Source organism: Sipha flava, unplaced genomic scaffold (assembly GCF_003268045.1).
Source record: "Sipha flava isolate LNK unplaced genomic scaffold, YSA_version1 37_pilon_pilon, whole genome shotgun sequence".
Taxonomy (NCBI): domain Eukaryota; kingdom Metazoa; phylum Arthropoda; class Insecta; order Hemiptera; family Aphididae; genus Sipha; species Sipha flava.
In genome coordinates, this window is record NW_020273087.1 from 775278 (window position 1) to 797236 (window position 21959).

General features: G+C 27.3%; 2 protein-coding genes across 2 annotated transcripts in view; one reads left to right on the forward strand and one right to left on the reverse strand.

Annotated features, from left to right (window-relative positions):
• Window positions 1-867, reverse strand: part of LOC112688216 (putative glycine-rich cell wall structural protein 1) — a 1126-nt gene extending 259 nt beyond the window's left edge. Inside the window, exons 1-2 of the mRNA XM_025561313.1 lie at window positions 809-867; window positions 41-426 (exon numbers count right to left, since the gene is read on the reverse strand). Coding sequence (XP_025417098.1) covers window positions 41-426; window positions 809-867 — 445 coding nt within the window. The remainder of the gene's footprint in view (window positions 1-40; window positions 427-808) is intronic.
• Window positions 868-8314: 7447 nt separating this feature from the next.
• On the forward strand, window positions 8315-19375 carry LOC112688217 (calphotin-like). Its single transcript, XM_025561314.1, has 3 exons — window positions 8315-8431; window positions 8604-9210; window positions 18699-19375. Exons 1-3 carry the CDS (start codon window positions 8378-8380, stop codon window positions 19373-19375), a joined length of 1338 nt encoding a protein of 445 aa, XP_025417099.1. The 5' UTR covers window positions 8315-8377.
• The last annotated feature ends 2584 nt before the right edge of the window (window positions 19376-21959 follow it).

Below are 21959 nucleotides of genomic sequence, written 5' to 3' on the forward strand. Positions count from 1 at the left end.
CCACTACCACCTCTCCCACTTCCACTACCACCTCTCCCACTTCCACTACCACCTCTCCCACTTCCACCACCATGTCTCCCACCTCCACTTCCATGCCTTCCACCTCCACCGCCATGTATCCCACCTCCACTTCCATGCCTTCCACCTCCACTTCCATGTCTTCCACCTCCTCCTAAATTGATACCGGTTCCATTGATTCCTCTGCCATTGCCTCCATGCCCACTACCACCACCTCTCCCATTACCTCTACCACTTCCAGCTCCATTATTGCCACCACCATGTCTTCCATTACCCCTACCACTTCCAGCTCCATTATTGCCACCACCATGTCTTCCATTACCTCTACCACTTCCGGCTCCATTATTACCACCACCATGTCTTCCGTTACCACCACTACCTCCAGCTCCATTATTGCCACCATTATTACTTAATTACCTTTTAGGATTATGTTGATTATTTATTGCAATTCAATATGGTTATAAGAAACAATATTTAATATGATCAACAACAATTACATATTCTCATACAATGACTCAAAAATTATTAAAATATTCTGCTTAACTATATAAGTGTCCATTTCATAAATAAAATCTTTTATAAAGAATATTTATATTGTTTTCTTGTCCTTTATGTTAAGATATTTTATCCTAAGTTATAATATTTATCAACAAAACGATAATATTTTAGGTCTTATTAAGTTAACTAATAATACTTAATATTACCAATATATATGTATATTGTGCAAGGCTAAAGTAAATTTGACATACTTATTATTTCAATCATCTTACAAAACATTTATAGTGGCCACCCAGCCAAAAAGTTACGAATCAGTTCATCATCAACTAATATTAGTTGAAGTATTACCATGTTGAGCTGTTTATTTATTTGTAATATTATTTATTCGGAGTTTTTTTTAAGCACAACATCATAATAATATATGGTGTACTACTTGATGATGTTAAATGAATAATGATTATAAGCGGACAAAATATATATATGATTTTTTTACCCCTTTGTAATCTGTAGTAATTAGTAAATATGTTTGAAAAAAACATAGAGAATTTAAAATAATACAAATATACATATATATATATATATACATATTTTATTAATAATCAATATATCGAACATATTACAATTGTTTAACAACGCAACGTTCGTATGTTAAATTTTGTTTTGTCTCGATCATGTAAGTTTACTCTGTTGAGTTTTAATTACGTGGATTCATTTTATTCTGAAATCGTTGCATTTTTATACAATTTACGTTTATCTAACTATCTCAATTATAAGACTTGTTTAAATATAACGTTTAATATGGTACGGTGTACCGACAATAAGTTTTTTGGTGGTATTGAGTGTATTGTAATACGTCCTAATAAAATATTTGTCATTAAATTCATTACTAGTTGAAATTATATACAGTTTAAATATAGTTTATTATAATTATATAAACCTTAAACTATAAAAACTAACTATAAAAACTATTATAACTATATAAACTCTTATAAGCCCTACAATAAAGTAATCGTATCAAAATCACAATGTAGCTATTAATATTTTAACGTAAATATATTATTATTTTATGTAGACTTTATAAGTATATATATGGAAAATATCAGGGAGATCGATAGTTTTGATGATCGATTCCTAAATTATTTTGATTTATTATCTATCGTATTCAATTGCGTGTGGATTATTGTTAAACTTAATATTCGGATACTCAAATCCACAATTCCGAAATTCGGATATTTTAGACTGAAACCCAAAATTCGAAATAGGATTTTTGAAGAATCTCATTGGTACGGATTTTTTAGCAAAATATTTATCCTAATTACACTTGTATAAGAAACAATAACTAATTTTTGATAATATCATTGACAATTCGAGATGTTTATTGATTATTTAAAAAATACAAATCCTAAAAGACTGAAGATTCAGTTTTAAATAAAAGTTAAATATATATTTTGAAAGTTAAATATATAAATATTATTTGTTCATTACTGAATTATATGCGTTTATGTTTTTAGAACATCTATATTAAATATGTGTCAAGTGCACCACTCGATCAAGCTTCGTCTATGCCAGAATTTGTAAGTCATTGAATTATTTCTTCATTAAAAATTAAATATTATACTTACATTATTTGCACTATTTAGTTATCATGGATTATTTACTTATTACTACTAATGTTATCGCTGGCTGAATTTTTTTCTCTCTTTAATTGATAGTGACCTGTAATAATTATTTTTATTAGTAAATAATTGCTTGTTACTTATTAAAATTACAGATTAAACATTTTATAACATTTTTTCTAACAATTTTTCGTCACTAGTGGTATATTTATATATTAGGATAACCATTTTTTCAAGTTTTTAAAACGGATTATAATAAAGAAATAAAAAACTCTTTTTGTTATGATTTTCAAATTTTAAACTTTGTAATGCGGTTGAGTAAAAATTAATTAATTAATCATCTCAGATTATCCTTAATTTTTCTCCAATCATACAAATTAAAAAGTGTTATTTACACAACATTTAAATGGCTCTGAAATAACGTAGTGTCACTATTGCAATAGGTAAGTTATTGGTAATTTCTAATTGGGTATTTTGTCACGCGGAATTTCTTCGCTATTTTGAGTTATTTTACTGTCCCTAAGTTATTAAAAAAACAATAGAATCATGACTGAGTATATGTTGTGTAATTGGTGCATTACGTCGTAATAGTACGTGGTTTAATCGGTAGAAATTTTGGTTTTAGGTGCCGTGGTGGACATGTAACCTTAAAGGTCCTCGCTTAGAAAATGGATGTGGTCCTATTTCTGCAGCATCAGGATGCACGTGTGTTTCCGGTCCTGTTCCTGGCTTCGTCCGCAGGGTTGGTGACTTTCGTGGAACAGCTAACAACGAAGGCGGCAACCGAATACGTGACATACGATTGGGATGTGATTGCGCGACCAATACTAGAAATCTATGTAAACGTGACGTAGTTGGATATGCTCCCGGTGTTGGAAATTACTGATCGAAAACGATGCGAGTAATTTAGTTACAAAATGTAGTTCAAATGGAAATACTTGAGTTCCGAATTTAGAGTTATCAAAATAGTATAAAATATATATTGATATAAAATAATATTATCGCAACGATTTTTGTTCGAACGCAATGAAAAGGAATACCACCATTTTAGTTTAAAATAAAATATTTGTCGTACTGTGTTGTCACAGAAATTAAATTTGATCGGCAGCAACTGTTATTGTGATGATTTATTTTTTAAACACTTTTCGAGTTTGTTTTAGATACGTTGCTGATTTATAAGTTACCGTAATAATTTCATACTTTAATTATTCCACCACTTTAATTCATTACCTGTATTGTCTCTATAGAGTTTATAAACTATTATTTCACACATATTCTATGAGTTAAGCAAACTTTAATCGATAAATATCATACGTCCAACTAATTCAATGTGTATATATATTTTTTTTTAAATCAGTTAATATTTTATCACGAAAAATCGATTTAACTTCTCGCTGTAATTATTTATTTTAAATTATATTTACATTTTTAATGGAAAAAAAAAAACCATGAGAAATAAAATATTATAGTTAGTGTTTTACAAAACTATCATCTTTTACAATACCTTCTAATAATTAACATTATTTTGATGGTTAGGTATCTGAGATTATAATACCCAATGAATAGATAATTATTATTATAAGTGGAGGGAGGGAATAACAGTCTATATAATACATTTTTATGTATTTCTGATTGTGGTATACATTATACATATTTTTAATTTATTTAAGTATATTATTACGAAATGTTTGTTGGGGAACGTTAGGCCTAAATGCCCTAGAAAATGGTGCTCATTCATAATATATTTATTCTCTTCGTACTGTAAAAAAAATAAAAATAAATTGTCTTTGTTATAACATCTAGTGCATCAAACGTTTCATACATTAGAGCAACTATAAGAAATCGAAACTTGACATGATTGCTATTTCTATGAGCTATTTCTTCTTAACATTTTTGAAACGTCAAAAAAAACAATTAAAATACAACTGAAATGTTTTGCTCAGGCTAAAATTATTACATCACATACTGGGTGTTATAACACAAATATAAACATCTATAGTGTTAATAATACTGTAGCACTTTCTTACACTCACTGAATATGTATCGGTAAAATAATTCGATATAATTAAAAATTATTAGTTTTAAATCATGTTCACATTTATTAGTCTCAATAATTAGTTTCATAGTAATGAAAATTGTTCAAACATCAATCTCAATTTTATTTTTATTTTTATTAAAATTGTATGTACACAGTGTATGATAATTTACTAGATTCAGGTATAATAATTTACAAAACAACATCCTAACCTTACTATATTTTTATGTATAATAAAAATAAATAAAATAAGTAAAATAAGTTATTTTTTATAAATAATTATTCGCTGTTTTGAAAATTATAATTGTATTAAAATATTTTTATTTTTATTTATAGGTGAAGATATGAAAATGAAGAATGGTGATACGTATTCATCCTGAAATGAAAATTATATTGTGACTTGTAATTTTCGACATTTGATGTTCCTTTTTATTTATTTATTTATTATTTTTTTGTATAATAATATCATAAACCAATATCTAAATGTAGAAAGACTGGAATACTTCAAGTTAAAAGAACAAACTATAATGTATATCCTTAGCGTATTATGCACAAATATATATATAAGTTTTCTTTGTATACTCAACATTTAAATTAATTAAATAAGTAGGTACTGATTAACGGTTTTAAATCATTGGTCTAAATTAAGTTTTTGTATGTATTTAATATTTAGTTTTCATTTTTACACAAATCGATTTACTTACATGCTTGTTTCGTGAACGGTTGTGTATTATTCCGATAAAAACTGAATAAAAATATAAAATATATCTGAATAAAATACATCGATACTCTACACAATCTTCCAGAAAGTTATTTAAGCAATAGTTTGGTACATTAAACAGTGTTCGGTAACATTGGGAAAAAAATAATAATAAATTTACATGGATTTGTAATATGCCACTATAGGTATATAGTAGAATAACATTTCCGTTTTTCGCACGAAAAATAAACTACTCGGCAGTAGGTACCAATCGCTTATTGATATTATATTTTACAAATAGGGACGTACAAATGGACGTAGCCGTTTGGACGTGGCCGTTTGGACGTGGCCATTTGGACGTAGGGAAAAATGGACGTAAAAAAAAAAAATAATTATATATTTATAGGTTATAAAACTATTGATATTTTATGTTCATAATATAACTAATGGTATCGTATCATAATATCAAACCTTATTGAATTTTATCGTTTTGGCAATAGGTACCTTTTATATCAATATTTATATATAACTTATTGGTTTTTACAACTTGTAATAACACACTTTATCGAAACACGGTGATACACGAGACACGACAGTACACATCTATAACAGTGTTAGTCGTGTACAAATTGCATTCAAGTGTACATGTAAGATGTCATTCAAATCAGGATAAGGTTTTATTGAATGAATATTTTTGACATTAAAATTTACATATTATAATAAAAATAAATAACTTATTTGTTTAATGATTTATATATATATATTTTTTTTTTTGTTAACGTCCATTTGTCCCCACGTCCAAACGGCCACGTCCATTTATCCTAGATCGTATATTTTATACCAAATATCGATGCATATACACGCGTATAGGCACATCAAACCTTGTATAATCGTTATGATTATTGTAAGATTTTCTTTTGCATTCTAGAGTAGGCACCTAATCATAATTTCAACTTGCAGATTAGAAAAAAATAATTATTTTGGAATGCTTTGAACGTTTATTATTTGTCATGTACTTATTTATAGTACACATAATTACTGGTAGCAGTGAGATATGAAATATTGTCTCCGTACTACTCAGCAATAGCTACCATACATATTACAGGGATTTACACATTTCCGATAGCGTTTTTTGTACATTATTATAGAATTATCCGAAACGAGATGTCGTTGACCGATGAAAAAATGTGACTTTTTACCTAATTACTCATAATCACGTTACTAGAACATACAATTATTTCTTTATACACGCGAGTGTACTTGGAAACGAAGTGATATTTAAAAAAAAAAAGACATAACTTCAACACGATCATATGAATTTATGCATTTGAAACAATACCGATATCAATATTAATTAATACCAATACTTTATGCTTGTACGAAATCGTTTGTGAATAAACGCAGTACGTTGTATGTATTATGTAAAGATGTGCATCATTTGAGATTGACACATTTTAGAAATTAATAAATAACGAAACTTGACACGTGCATAGAAAACACAATTTAAATAAGGTCCTAAACTTACGGTACGCTATCATGACCTTAAATAGGTCAACCCTCATAGGATACCATATTCGGTCAAATTACCGTTCCGCTATACCCTCTTGCTCAAAACGTTCACCAGACCCTCCAAGGAGCTCCTTATTCTGTTATTTACTATTTAAAATAAAGACAGACAGAACGCCTGCAGTGTATGCACACGGACTTAGCCGATTACATTATTCAAGTGCATCGGGCTTATCGAGTACGTGTCCAAATAAAAATTGTGTGCGAGTGACAAAACGTTTCTAGTATTAGTTCATCAAATCCAATGTATTTATTCACTTCATTTCAACTTCACGCTATTCATGCAATAATCAAGTGTCCGGCTCATTGACATTCAAAGACGAATCGTTGAAATAAATTTTATTATGTTATGCGAGCGGTTAGTCGTTGGATAGTCAAATAATAAACCATGCTGCGAACGTCAAAGAAGGGGTTTATCGGCATATTATTTTTCGAATACTCAAATCGGCACGTATACTATGACCATGAAAAAACTAAGTGAAATTAGAATGAAATTGTAAAATTAAACAAGTTGCGACAGTTTGAAATGTTAAATCTGGAAGCTAAAAATTATATAATTACAAGTTATCAGAATAATTAAAATGCAAAAATTTTGTAATAGAACTTTTTATACAGCAGACAAGTGCTGATTTAACTGATTAGCTTTACGTTTGATCATTTGGCCCGTTAATATTTTCAATGTCAAAATTATCCAAAATTATTTAAAAAAAAAAAAATACTACCATAACGCATTTCGAATATAATAAAATATTCATTGTGTTATTTTAGAAGCATTAAAATAAATTAAGTTAATTATATTCAATTAAGTGATAAATTAAATTTCAATGCAATAAAATAAAATAAATTTAAAAAATGTTAAATGTAAGACATACATGCATATCTTCTTTAAGGAAATTGTACAAAATATATTCCTATAAATAAAAATTATAAATTAATAAATATTTTATTAAATTCTTGATTGTAAAACTGAGTGTATTTTAGTTTCAATTCGGAGTTTGTAAATTTGATTTCTTTTATGTTATTCATAGTGTTCTTAAAACTGTAAAGTATTTTTTTTTTTTTTTTTACAAATAAAAGTTTGACATATAGAAAGATTTCACTTAGCAAAAACTTGGTTCATTAATTAGGTACAATTTTTATAACTTTTACATTAAACACTATTATTTATAGAAACGCATTCCGCTAGAAATTGACTTGACTACATTAGTAGCTCTGTTCACTATAATCACAAACATATTTCTTGCTATATATGTTTTAAAATAATTGTTGATTAGAAAAATGGAAGAAAATTATTGTATGATTTCACCCAATTTTTTTAAATTTATTTTGAAAACCACTTATTTAACTTCGATTTTAATTTTTTTCCAAACTAAACTTCATTTTTTAGATATCGATTTAGATATGATTCACTCTATAAGCACTAGATTATTTATGTGAAACTTTCAATTTTATAATATAATTGTTTTTTTTCAAAATAAAATATAGTTCTTCACTGAAACTATATAAAATAATATAAATTTTTGTTTGAGGTGTCATGATAATTCCATGGGATTTAGTTCTGCATTAAAAATATAATAATCTCCCATTGATAAAATTTTCCAGTAAAAATACTATTTATTTTGATGATTTGCATCGACTGAAAATTGTTAGTCGAGTAATATAAAAACAAACTTACCAAATTTAATATATATTGAAGTCGTCACTTTTAAAACGCACGTTATTTATGAACAACTTGATAAAATATTTGTTAAATTACTAGCGGTGTGTGAGGTAAATAAAAAAAAAAATTGCATATTTCAGATAAAAATGTTGTCCGATAATCTTAATCTTAACCGAACTATGTCCGGTAGGACGCCTATTGTATAAAAACGAAAGACGTTTAATTTATTAGGTTTATTTCACCACAGTCAATCGTTTAGCTAAGAAATTTCAAATTACACAAAAATGAAACGGTTGACTTTTTTTATCTGTGTGGTTGTGTGCTCATTACAATTTACAGTGAGTTTTTTCATTATTGTAAATAAAAATTATCGAATAATTTTTATTGTATTATTCATTTAAGTACCTAAGTAAATCATTATTTTTAAATATTTAATGTTTTTTTTTTTTTTTTTTTTTTTTAATGATAAATCTTATGTTTATTTATATTTATTTATTTATTTTTTTATAGAGCACTAATGCACACATCAAGCCAATTGATTTTGGATCATTATCACCTCTTTTACCAATACCGGAAATCAACAGTAATACTTTAAATGATGCGGTAACTAAGATCGCAAGTAAAAAATTGATCGCTTTTATGACGTTCCTATCGTCGCATCCCGACCATTTATGTATCATCCCACCGCAAATTATTGTTAAATTACTGACTAAGATCGCCTGTAATCCAAGTTTATTTAATTCTATACCACATCATGTACTTTCCGGCTTCATGTCCGCGATGGCCATAAGCCCAACTTTAGTTCAGTCTATACCTCCAGCTATCCTCCAATCAATTAATACTTCTATTTCCTCCTTAACATCTTTAACTCCGCCACCTGTGCCGGCACTACCACCATCAGTTGTGCCATCGCTTCCAATTGCACTTCCACCACCAGTTGTGCCATCGCTTCCATCACCAGTTGTGCCATCGCTTCCACCACCAGTTATACCATCGCTTCCACCGCCAGTTGTACCATCGCTTCCACCGCCAGTTGTACCATCGCTTCCACCGGCACTTCCACCACCAGTTGTGCCATCACTACCACCGGTGCTTCCACCACCAGTTGTGCCATCACTTCCATCGGTACTTCCATCACCAGTTATCCCAACGATTCCACCGGCAGTATTACCGCCATCTCCTCTACCACAAGTCCCTGGATTGTCAGGTATATTATGTCCGACCTCTTTAATACCAATATTGTGCCCGAAAAAAATAATTCCGAAACTCCCTAAATTACCTAAATTAAATCCATGTAAAGACGAAGTTAAAAAACCAATTTTTAATAAAGTTCCTTTATTACAATTTCCTGAACTACCGACACTACCACAATTATCATTATTACCTGGGATTATTTGCCCTCCTACTCAGTCACCAATTTCGTATCCAAAAATACCACAAATAGTTCCAAAACCGATTTCAACTCCACAAATATTTCCAATACCGATTCCAATACCACAAATAGTTCCAAAACCGATTTCGATACCACAAATAGTTTCAAAACCGATTTCGATACCACAAATAGTTCCAAAACCGATTCCGATACCACAAATAGTTCCAAAACCGATTTCGATACCACAAATAGTTTCAAAACCGATTCCAATGCCACAAATAGTTCCAACACCGATTTCTCCCCAAAAAATACCGTGCAAAGACGAAGAAAAAAAACCTCTTCCAATTATAATTCCTTGGGCGAGCAACACCCTCGAAGCTATAATAAAATGTCTACTAGAGATTGCACCTAAAGCAATTGTTTTTCCACAACTATCTCAAAATTCGAATACTGAAAATAGCAACAAAGAAAAGCCAATAGTAACAGTCAACCCAAACGATACGTCAAAAATATTCATTCTTCTACCTTCGACCACTGCCGTTCATAATCCAAATCCACCAAGTTTGGTCGATTCATCACCTACAATATCAAATACGTATTACAAACAAGAAAAAATTAATCAAATTCTTGAAAAAATTCTGAACTTAAAAAAAACGATTAATTTAAAACCAGATACGGGTCACCTTAACCTTATTCCAAAAAAACCATTTCACTCAAAAGTTCCTTGTTAGACATATTTTTAGTTGATAACAAGACAATAGTCTTCATTTTTGACCAATTGTTTTTATTTTATTTTTTATAAAACTATTATATATTTATATATTTATTAGAAACTATATTCATAACGTTTTCACTACCGATAGTAGTCTACTGTGATATACTTTCAATGTTGTATTCGATAAGACACCAATGTCTTAAATATATTTGTATTTATTTATTTATGATTTAATGATGTTTCTTGTAAAATAAATATAAATAAATTTAAAAATTTTTGTTTGGTATTGTATCATGCATTTTACTTTTTTAACTTCTATTCATAAATTCTACCTATATTTTTAAGTTAAACATTTAAAGGTAGGATTAAGAGCTATAAGATTGTAACTGTATAATATTATCAAAGTGTTATTATATAACAAATTTTTAATAAATTACAGAAAATACTTGAAAAAAACTATGGATACGTACAATTTTAAATTTTAACTGTTTTTTTAAAATGTTAAATAAAGTTGAGTAAATATTTGTATACATTATTAAATAATCATATTATGGCAACCTAATCAATTACTTACTTTGACATTGTTTACTTACAAATTTTAATAAAAATGTAAATGTTGAATAATTAAATTTGTTCACATATTCTCTGGTTATCAAAATGATGAACAGTGATAGCGTTAACGTATACAATATATATTACCTCAGATTATTTATTATTATTTGGAAATTATATTTATTAATTATTCTTGAGTTATGTTGGATTTTTCTGATATTTTAATTTTTTGCAAGTTATGAGTATACAAAATGGTACAGTTAAAAGAAAAACTTATACTGCGCTTGAAAATTAAAATATTGGAGAAAACCAACCAACAAAACATAGATAATGTTCTTCTCTTAACGTTTGATTATAGTCAGTTTACTTTAATATTTAAGCTAACATCACTACATTTGAACTACTGAATGCAAATTGCTATGTTGTACGTGTATCAGACGGTGGCAATACGTGAGGGTGTGACGTCCTCTTTATGTTTAGATAGTACTCTTGGGTGCATGTAAACTCCACCACTGAAAAGAATCAGGTAAAATTTAACTCATATAAACTCCGCTAATGAAGAAAATTGAGTAGAAGTATAAAATGAATATGATTTATTACCAAAAAAAAATTATAATATAATATCGTAATATAATAATCATATCGTTCACATTAAATATTTAAATCATAGTAAAAAAATCATAATAAATAATCGCTATACCTAATAATCCAAAAATATATAGTTATGTATTTAAACTAAAATGATGTGATACTATTTGTAAATATTCTAAGTCTTGTATTACACCATTAGTATACCTATTTGTAGCATCCTGTAACACTGTCATTTTTTTTTTTTTTTTTTCGAATTTTTTAACTTATTTACTTGATATATGCCATTTAGTTTTATATAAGTATGGGTTTGAAATTCGGTAAAAAGTTTACTAAAAATATGAACATTTGGTTAACTTTTATAAAATTAATTTCTTAGATAACTATGAAAGGATTTACAGGTAAGACACAAAAAAAACTGGCGGAGTTTACAATCGCCAAGTATTCTTATACAATATAAATAATTATAGGTAATCGAAGTTTTTCTAACTATTTTGTTTTAATGTAAACATGTTACAATTCTTTATTGTGATAAAATTTAAGTGCTATATTGACATGCCATACGAATATATAAAATATATACGTATATATATATATATTTTTTTATTACGCTATAACGAGGTTTTGGAAGTAATTAAAATATTATTTAAATATTTATTTGATTTATATGTAATTTGTCTTTACTCGTCAGAAGAACTAGAGTTAAATACTAAAATCAATGTGAATGATCAATGTAATATTCTTACTTAGCTTACCCTTGCTTCCCATTTAATAATAAAATATTGCACAAAAATAATTCAAATTTAGTGTAACTCCACAATAGTTATTTAAAAAAAATTATGCATCAAATTTCAAAATTTTAATAAAATAATAACAGATTACTAAATTTGTATTATAACTGAAAAGCTCAAAAAAGCACTTATTTGAGTTAAAATAAATTAGAAAATATTTTAAAAATAAGATAACATCTAATTTTGTTATCTAGGACTATCGATATAGGTAAATAAATGTAAAAAAAATGTATAGAGTATAAAATTTTATTTTAAAATTTTGCTGGAACAATTGTGAAATGATGTAGATAAAATTTTAAATAAATTCACTCCTTAATATACAGAAATGATTTTGTAGCAGAATAACTTTGAAAATGTCTAGGTATAGATTTTATAAAAACGAAACATTGTCTTTTGAATATTTGTATATTTTGTATATAAGCTAGATAACATAAAGTAGAAAGTAGTTCTTAGCGTTATTGGATGTCAACTGTAGACGAGATTAAATGTAACCATGAAACCAATCGTGGATATTGAATTCGGTAATTATACATTCAATGGTATAAGATACTTAAGTAGGCCGTGGCTAAATTAATAGTATTTAAAAAATAAGTGTTGCACCAACAACCTCCAACAAATTTTTCGTTAATTTAAATAATCAAACGATCGTAACTTGAAATATTATACTTCAAAAAATAAGTTCAAAATAAACATTGGTCTTTGTAATACATTATGCATTTTTTTTATGGAAAATAAAAAAGTTATATAATTTCATCCAAATTTCATAATTGATAAATGTCTAATCTAAACACATATATTATCAATACTTTGGGATTTGTAGGATTGTATATATATATATAAATCTATATAGTTGTAAATAGCTTTTTTTTTTTGTCAATAACCATTAATCAAAATTACCCTTATCGTTTAATGTTTTTTATGTATCCATTGATCGTTATACCAACTCATGAATGGTAATATCAATAGTAAAAAGTATCTAATCATTTAAGTAGGATTCATTATGATATTATCATAATTATTTGTATTTAACATAAGACATTTTTTATAAATAATTTATAAAATACTTAACGTTTTTTTAGAAAATATAATCTATTACTTACTTCTTATATAAAATTTTACTGACGCAAAATAAAAACCATGCAATAAGTATACAAATACTAGTAACTAGTAACTAGTGTTATAAATAACAAAATAATAAAATATTCATGTGTTGAATAATTACAGCGGCAACAAAGTTTTGTGATACCATAACTGCATAAAAACGTCAATAAACGCAAAGACAAACAAGACGGAAAATTAATTTGTATTAACTATATATTTTATTTTTAAACAGATACTTATACGACATTTTAAGATATATTAAATATATGTGAGTTATTATGGGAAAATGTTTAACTGTGGTACATTATAATTATTGTTTCAAATGACCGTATTGAATTTGCAATAAATGATCAACATAATCCTAAAAGGAGATCAAGCGGTGATGGTACTGGTGGCAAACATGGTGGCGGAGGAGGAAGACATGGTGGCGGAGGTGGGAGACATGGTAGTGGAGGTGGGAGACATGGTAATGGAAGAGGTAGACATGGTGGTGGAGGTGGAAGACATGGTGGTGGAAGTGGAAGACACGGTGGTGGAGGTGGAGGTGGAAGACATGGTGGTGGAGGTGGAAGACATGGTGGTGGTGGTGGAGGTGGAAGACATGGTGGTGGTGGTGGAAGACATGGTGGTGGAGGTGGAAGACATGGTGGTGGAGGTGGAAGACATGGTGGCGGAGGTGGAAGACATGGTAATGGAGGTGGTAATGGCAGAGGAATCAATGGAACCGGTATTAAATTAAGAGGTGGAAGACATGGTAGCGGGGGTGGGAGACATGGTAGTGGAGGTGGGAGACATGGTGGTGGTGGTGGTAGACATGGTGGTGGAAGTGGAAGACATGGTAGTGGTAGTGGGAGACATGGTGGTGGTGGTGGAACTGGAAGTGGTAATGGAAGACCCGGTAGACCACATGTCAAGCAAGGACCAGCTTCAACCTTGATAAAAAAAAAACAGTTATTGATTTATTTTATGGTTTAAGTTTTCTTAAATTTCTTACCTTTGAAAAACATACTAAAGCCAAGGCAAAAACAATATTTAAAAAAATCATTTTTTAAATCTGAATGTATTGACTGATGATGAGTTGATGGGTTAATGTATTAATAGTTTATATTGTTAGGCTTTTATACTTAGAATAAAAATCCATTGTTTTTAATAATCACACGTTTGTTTTTTTTGTTTATGATAATTGGATAACTAAATACAGATATTTTTAACTTATCTATTTTTCATAGGCTAGTGTTGTATTTAATAATATCGTGGTATCGAGTTGATAACGTGCTTCAATTACCTAAACAAGAAAACAATCTGTAGGTATTTTCAATATAGATAATATTAATCAATAATAAAAATATATATGAATCCATTATTAATTTCTAAATAATTACTAAAAGAAGAACACATGTATCATTCGATGTACTTTTAATACATATTAATTAATATAATAATTTTAAAATTATATATTTATATATTTTTACTATCATTAATTACATTAATTAAAGGAACTTTATGAAATAAACATAAAAAATAAATTACATAACGCACAAGTATTTTTTATAATTATTTTATATACTTACGTAATGTACGTTCATAATTTTTATCCGCTAAGGATATTATGTATTATAAAAATTAAAAGTTTAATAATTAATATTTTCACATTGGAAAAACTAATAAAGGAATATCATATACTATCTGAGAAATTACTATGATTTAAAAATAAATTCAGAGAAAATTATTGAATTAATATAATTCTTTCAACATTTCAACATAATCTTTTTGTATAGTTGGTATGTTAAGATATTTAAAAAAAAAATTATTTAAAAATGTGTTCAATTTTTAATGAATGTAAACAGTTTATATATTGAAAAATATTATAATTTTAAAATAAATTTGATTTCACCTGGCCCAGTATGATAATAATATTAGTTACTGATAAGATAACCATAAATATTATTTGCCAGACTATATACTTTTGCAATTTTTTATAATGGTTACCAAAATATATTTTTATATTCTTCATCAACCTTTTTAAGAACTTTGTTAGATCATATTAATAGCATACAAGATATATTAAAAATGACCCGCTAATATTGTTACAGTTATCTTAGAATGATAACATTAAATTGTTTTTAACAGTTCTGAAAATAAATATAAACGTGAAATGAGTTCATTATTGGTTATGCATTAAAATCAAAACCATCATTCAAAAATTACATAGAAACCACTCAAATTATATTTTAATTCGTTGATTAAAATTGTAGACTTTCCTATTAAATGTTCCATAATATATAAATGCATCGAAATTATGTAATTTCATAATTTTTGTTATGATTTAAATTTGAGAAAATATATTAAAATATATTCAGTACCCAGTTCTCAGTACATATAATACAAAAATTTAAGTTTGTTGAATAAAAATTATTTATGTTGTTCAATACAAATACACTGGTAATAAGTTATAGTGGCAAAGTGTCATTAAAACAAAATAATATGTTTCAAGTTTAATTTAATTGTTATTTTTAAATTTAATTTGCTACTATTTATATTAAACAGGTGTATAGTTTTATTTTTTGCTGTCTTAATGTACTATGTTATAAGGATGCATGTAAGTTATTTTTAGTATACTAAGAAAATAAAGTTTTAAGAATGTATGTAATTAAAATATGAATTATTTATTAATTATTTATGTACCTATTAGGCTATTTAAGGTTTATGTCTTCATGTTTAATTCATTTTTGTTTTAATCCTCTGAGTTGGGAATTCGGGTTTATTAGGGATTACATTTGCATTTTTTTTAAAATCAACCTTACATAATTTAATTTATACAATGTATATATATATATATATATATATACAATTTATACTAAAAATATAAAACAATATAAATAAAAGTAATAGGTCTTTCCCGGAACTACCTATTATAGTTTAAAATGCAAACATTTTGTTATGACCGATTTCGAATAAAATTCATCATCACGTATAAAAAAAACATTTTTTATTTATATTATTTATGTATTCAATAATTTTAATACATTATTTTATATATTAAAAAGTATTTTTTATTGTTAGAATTACTTATGTTGTTATTTTCAATAACTACATACGAAATATTTTTTTCATATTTTTCAGCTATTTTACAAATTCATTAAATATTAGTTAATGTTCAATAATTAAATCAATGTAATTGATTTTTTATATGAATCACTATGTTTAATTTATAATTTAGCATAGAAGTGGGTAATTTGAACACCACTTAATTATAAAATTAGCAATCCAGTGTTTATATTTTTATTTAATATATCATATAACAGTTAACGTTCATTAAACTCGGTCCCTTCCTTTAGTTGTGTTCTAGTATATACTTAATTTTATCACTTATAAATACCAAACCGTATTGAAAATTTTTATCTACAAATTTTAGTTTCTCAAACTAAATAGCGTGTCAGATATTAAAAATATAATTTTAACACTTCATATCTTCTAAATGTTCTTAAGTCCAATTTTTTTTTTTTTTTACGTTAAATCGTATATTATGTTTAAATTAAGTTTTAAATATAAAGTACAAGTACAATATACCTAATACATTTTGTAAAAGTAATATAAACACAGAATATAGATAAATGATTCATAAATAAAAAAAATTTAAATGAACAGCCAAATTAACGTTTTCATGTTTTCATATAAATTGAACGTGAACGATTTTATTATAAAAAATAAACGTGAACAAGTTCCTTTTTTACTCAATGAACGCAATTTTTAAGTGAACGTTTTGAGCGATGGATATAACTAAATTCCAAAACAAAGTAGATTGAATTTTTAATGTGTTATTACTTTTTTTTTTAAGTAAAAAATTTAAAATCTTAGAATTTTTTATTACAAACATTTATCGTATTTTCTTGATTTTATCGTTTTATGAAAATTTAATACTACAATTCTTATAAAAACTGTTTTTGAATCGTAAAAGATAGTTGTATAAAACTTTGTATTTAATTTTCAAAAATGTTTATTAAAAAAAAAAAAAAAAAGGGGGGTAGAAAACATAAAATGTTCAAATATTTAGAAAAAAAACTCATAATCATTTTACAACTACATCATTTATAGCAAATGGTAGAATAAATATTCAATGAACATTTCAAGTTTCTATGATTATTAGTTTTTGAGTAACAATACAATGAAAATTCAATTTTGACAAAAACCGATACATCGTAATTGTTGCGGTTTTTTCTTCATTATTAAGAAAACTGTAAATAAATTCGTTTAATAAACTCTAAAAATTAATAATTAGACTATATTTCCTATCCTAAACCTTTTATGAATATAATGTTTACTGCATTCATTCGTTCAAAATTGTCTACAAAAACACAAAAAAAAAAAATAGTGCGTAACAAAATACTAAATAGAGTTGAATTCGAAATCTGATCTAGGTTTAAGTTTCTTTTTGCAACTTTTTCTACGTTTTCGTAATTATTCGGAAAACAGTTGAGAAATTCAAAAATTACTCAACAACCTATCCAAAGTGCTAACTACACACTGAATCCTATTTTTATTTTTCTGGTTACAATAATCAGGGCAGTTCTTCTGGTCAAAATCGTGTACATACACACACACACACACACACACACACACACACACACACACATCATGGTAAAACCAATAAATTACTGGATTCACTAAAAATCTAAAATCAATTAATTATTTTACCAATTTCATTATTTTTATTGAATTACCATTCAAAGTTTTCAATTAATCTCTAATCTTATAACCATTTGTCTTCAAAATATATATAATATAAATTAATAATTAATAATTAATTAATTTTTAGATAAGTAAAACCAGGAATGCAATTTATAATTCAACTATATACTTTTCTTTTTAATTAATTTCTTACAATAATCCATAATCTTTACATACATTTTATTGTATTAAAATTGAGAAAAACATGACTTTATCTTAGCGGAAGGAATTGTAGACTATTGAGATATAATTTTTCGAATATGCGGCTGTAATAGCACGCATTTCCTCGTATCTCCATAATCAATCCACAAAAACGTGAAATAATTGAAAACAACAATTGAACGGTTCGAGTATAAAGGCTGGACCAAATTTCTATTCTCCATCATCAATTCATTATTATTAGAACACTGCAAAAATGTATGTTTTCGAAATCATAGCAGCGTTGATGGTGGTTTGCTTCATCAAGGTAAGCAACAGTTTCGTATAACCATACCCATAAAATTCGAATATAATTATTTTTCTTATTTTCGAGGTTGATGCAACAATTTGTGGATCTGCTTTACTACCACCGTTACGATGCGCAGCTCCACCTTTGCCACCACTGCCAATATCACCACCACCAGCCTCACCACTCGGACTTAATCCTGCGTTATTAACTTATTTATTGACTCTTTTAAAAGGATTGGCCCCTTTGGCCCCAGTGGCACCATTAGCCCCGTTACCCCCGTTGGCTCCATTAGCCCCGTTGCCTCCATTGGCTCCGTTGCCCCCGTTGGCCCCGTTGCCTCCGTTGGCTCCATTGGCCCCGTCGGCCCCGTTAGCCCCGTTGCCACCGTTGGCTCCATTGGCCCCGTTGGCCCCGTCGGCCCCTTTACCTTTGCCAAATCCTTTGGCACCCACCCCAACCATCGCTACAACTCTCGCCGTGCCTGCTCCACCACCGGTAGTCATTGCTCCACCACCAGCACTCGGACCGTTAGTAGTCCAACTACCATCGAAAGCTGGCAAGGCACCCCCACTCGTCGTTCCCGCAGGGCCAGCGCCTAACTTGATCGTCAAAGTCAAACCAAGCCCACCACCTGCTCCTATCATTCTACCCTCTGCTGCACCTGGTCCGATTATAATCAACGACGGCACTTTGGTCAAGAAGCCGTCTATTACGTTAGCCCCATCTCCAGCTGCACCAAACATATACTTCGCTTTATCAGCGCCAGCACCTCCTTCACCGGTGTTGCTACCTCCTGGACCGTTGCCCAAAGTGTTTTTCAATCCCGGTTATTTCATCCAGAAACCTGACATCGTTCTACAATCCCCGGTTGGTTTACCGAAATTGTTCTTAATTCCTCCTCCTGGCCCATTACCAGGTCCGATTTACCCACCATGCCTTCCTGCCAAGTTACCTCCACTGCTGGGTGTTGTTCCACCATGCAAATAATATTTTTAAATTATCTTACAGTATTTTCTTGTAACTAAATAATGAAAATAGTACTTACTTACTATTTTCATTATTTACTATAAGTATTTGTTTCGCATTTCAATAACAAATCTATATAAATTGTACATTCATGACTCAAAATAAAACATTTTCTCTATATTTTCGTTGCATTTTGTCAAACATCCTCATTAATGAGTTATATTTTTAAAAAGGTAATTGTTTTTATATCAGAATAAAGTATTGGAATTCAAAATGTTGTCATAGTGCGAGACAATATTTTTAACGGTTACTGTATACAAAAAAAAAATCGAAAAACATTTTTTAATATTTGTACAGTATTTAATGTATATAATTATTCTACAGAGAGAATTCAATTGATAATTGTGTGGAATTCAATAAAATAATTTAGATATCCAACATTACAATGGTAAATGTTAACATTACAATTTCAGTTGTTGATAAATGATTATATACTTATTACAACATGATTTGTTTTGAATGTAAGCCCTATAGGTGCATGTTTTTATTAATTTTTGGTACTTTCTATGAAAATAATATTTTTATTTGTTATTTAGTCATTCTATGATTTTTTGTTTAATTATTTTAAATAAATGATTCAAATGAACATTCAATTATATACCATTTCAAAAGAAAAATATTTTGTTTATCAATTTCAAATTGACCACAGTATAGACTTGTATATCAAATAATTTGTGTTACTTATGTAACTAGTCAATTTTTTTTAAACATTTTTATTTTGTGTTAAATTATTTCATAAATTTAAAATTTATAAATTTCGTAAATTTATAAAAATAAAATAGTAATATTTCAGATTGAAACTTACAGCATTCTTCTGAATTATTTAAATTACTATGTACGATTATTATTTTAAACATACATTCGATATTTAAAGTCTAAAACTTATTTTTTCTCTATTTACATTCTTTCAAGAATATATATATATATATATATATATTTCTAATTTTCTTCTCATTAAAATTATTCTGAATTAATGTAAAAAATCAAAGATAATTAAGTTTTTTTTTTTATTGCTTATCGATTTTTAAGTAAAATAATTACTATAACAATGAATAAACAAATATAAACGAATATAAATTTAAATAAAAGTAAAATAACATCAATATATTAAAGAACAGGATGAGTATCATACAATGTATTGAGGTAGAAACAAGGGGAAAGCAGTTAGAGGGGGTAATGTTGTACTTTCTCGGGATCCCTAGTGTTGGTAACGTCATTTTTACACCAAAGTATTATTATCCATTATGTTTTATATAAAATAAAAATTTGTAAATAAATACAAATATGTATAAGACACTATGCTTTACATTTTAAGAATATCTAAATAGTTGTATCAATATTCACTGAAAAAAGTCGAGAAAACATGAAATTTTAACAAGTTTTAACAATTGACAAATTTCTGATAATTTTCGTATGGTTTTATTAATTTTTCACACAAATCACATATAATAAATATAATTTAAAAATAGTATTATTTTTAATATTCAATAACGGTATGAAAAGCAAAAATAATTACTGCAGTTGAAAGTGTAACTATAAAATTATATAGGCAATAAATGTATACAGTAAATACAAAACATTAAAATAAATATATAATATTATTTAACTTCATTAAAATCTAAACAAATAAAACAATTCAATGGACAGGCTAATAAAAATACCTAATGAATTTCAATAAAAGAGTAATCTCTAGATGTTGATCAGCTATTGAATTTCTTCTCTTATTCAATAATATTTAATATCAATCTTATTTAATAATATCATATAATATGGAATAATTCTAATAATTATACAATTACAGTACAATTATTATTAGAATTATTTAGCCAATGATAATATGTTCCTATTTTTGTAATATAGATTTATGGCCACTTTTCATGACAATGGTAAAAGAATTCATGGGTGGCATGGCTATTTTTACTCAATAATCTTAAGACGGTTGAATACTTTTTCCGAGACCGGCGGGATCTTCATTAATAGTTAATACTGTAATAAATATTATGGTCTCATCTAGACATTTTTTCGACATTCTTATTTTTATATTTTTCTGAGTTGCATGAACTTGTTATCGAATGCGATATTTTACTAATATATTTTTCTGATCTTGAAAATCAAAATTAACTTAATTGGGATGAATGAAAAAATAATACATTACTTTCAAGTTAATCTGTAAGGAAATGAGTTAAGTTAATAAGTTAAATTAACTTACCTTTTAACTTATTAACTCATTAATGCTCAGGATTGCATTTTAATATAATCTTTAAATCAGGCCTTAAATAAAAAAATTATATATATATATATATATATTGTTTTTATGTTTTCGGGTATTTAAACGTTATACAATGTCAATATTTAAAATTATTTCATTTTTTCTGTTTTACGTAATTTTATGTATTATATTTTTAAACGTTATTTTAATTTTAATTCTTCTGCTTAATGTCATAATTTAAAAATAAAGAAAAAAATACAATTTTTATTCGATAAATTCTACTGTCATTTGTTTCATAATTAACTACATTGTAGTAAAGAAACTATGCCATTGATA

Coding starts and splice junctions, on each gene's coding strand:
- LOC112688217 (XM_025561314.1), top strand. CDS start 8,378: ATGAAACGGTTGACTTTTTTTATCTGTGTGGTTGTGTGCTCATTACAA. Junction 8,432..8,603: donor TGTGCTCATTACAATTTACA/GTGAGTTTTTTC, acceptor ATTTTTTTATAG/AGCACTAATGCACACATCAA. Junction 9,211..18,698: donor ACCACCAGTTGTGCCATCAC/TTCCATCGGTAC, acceptor TGCCTCCATTGG/CTCCGTTGCCCCCGTTGGCC.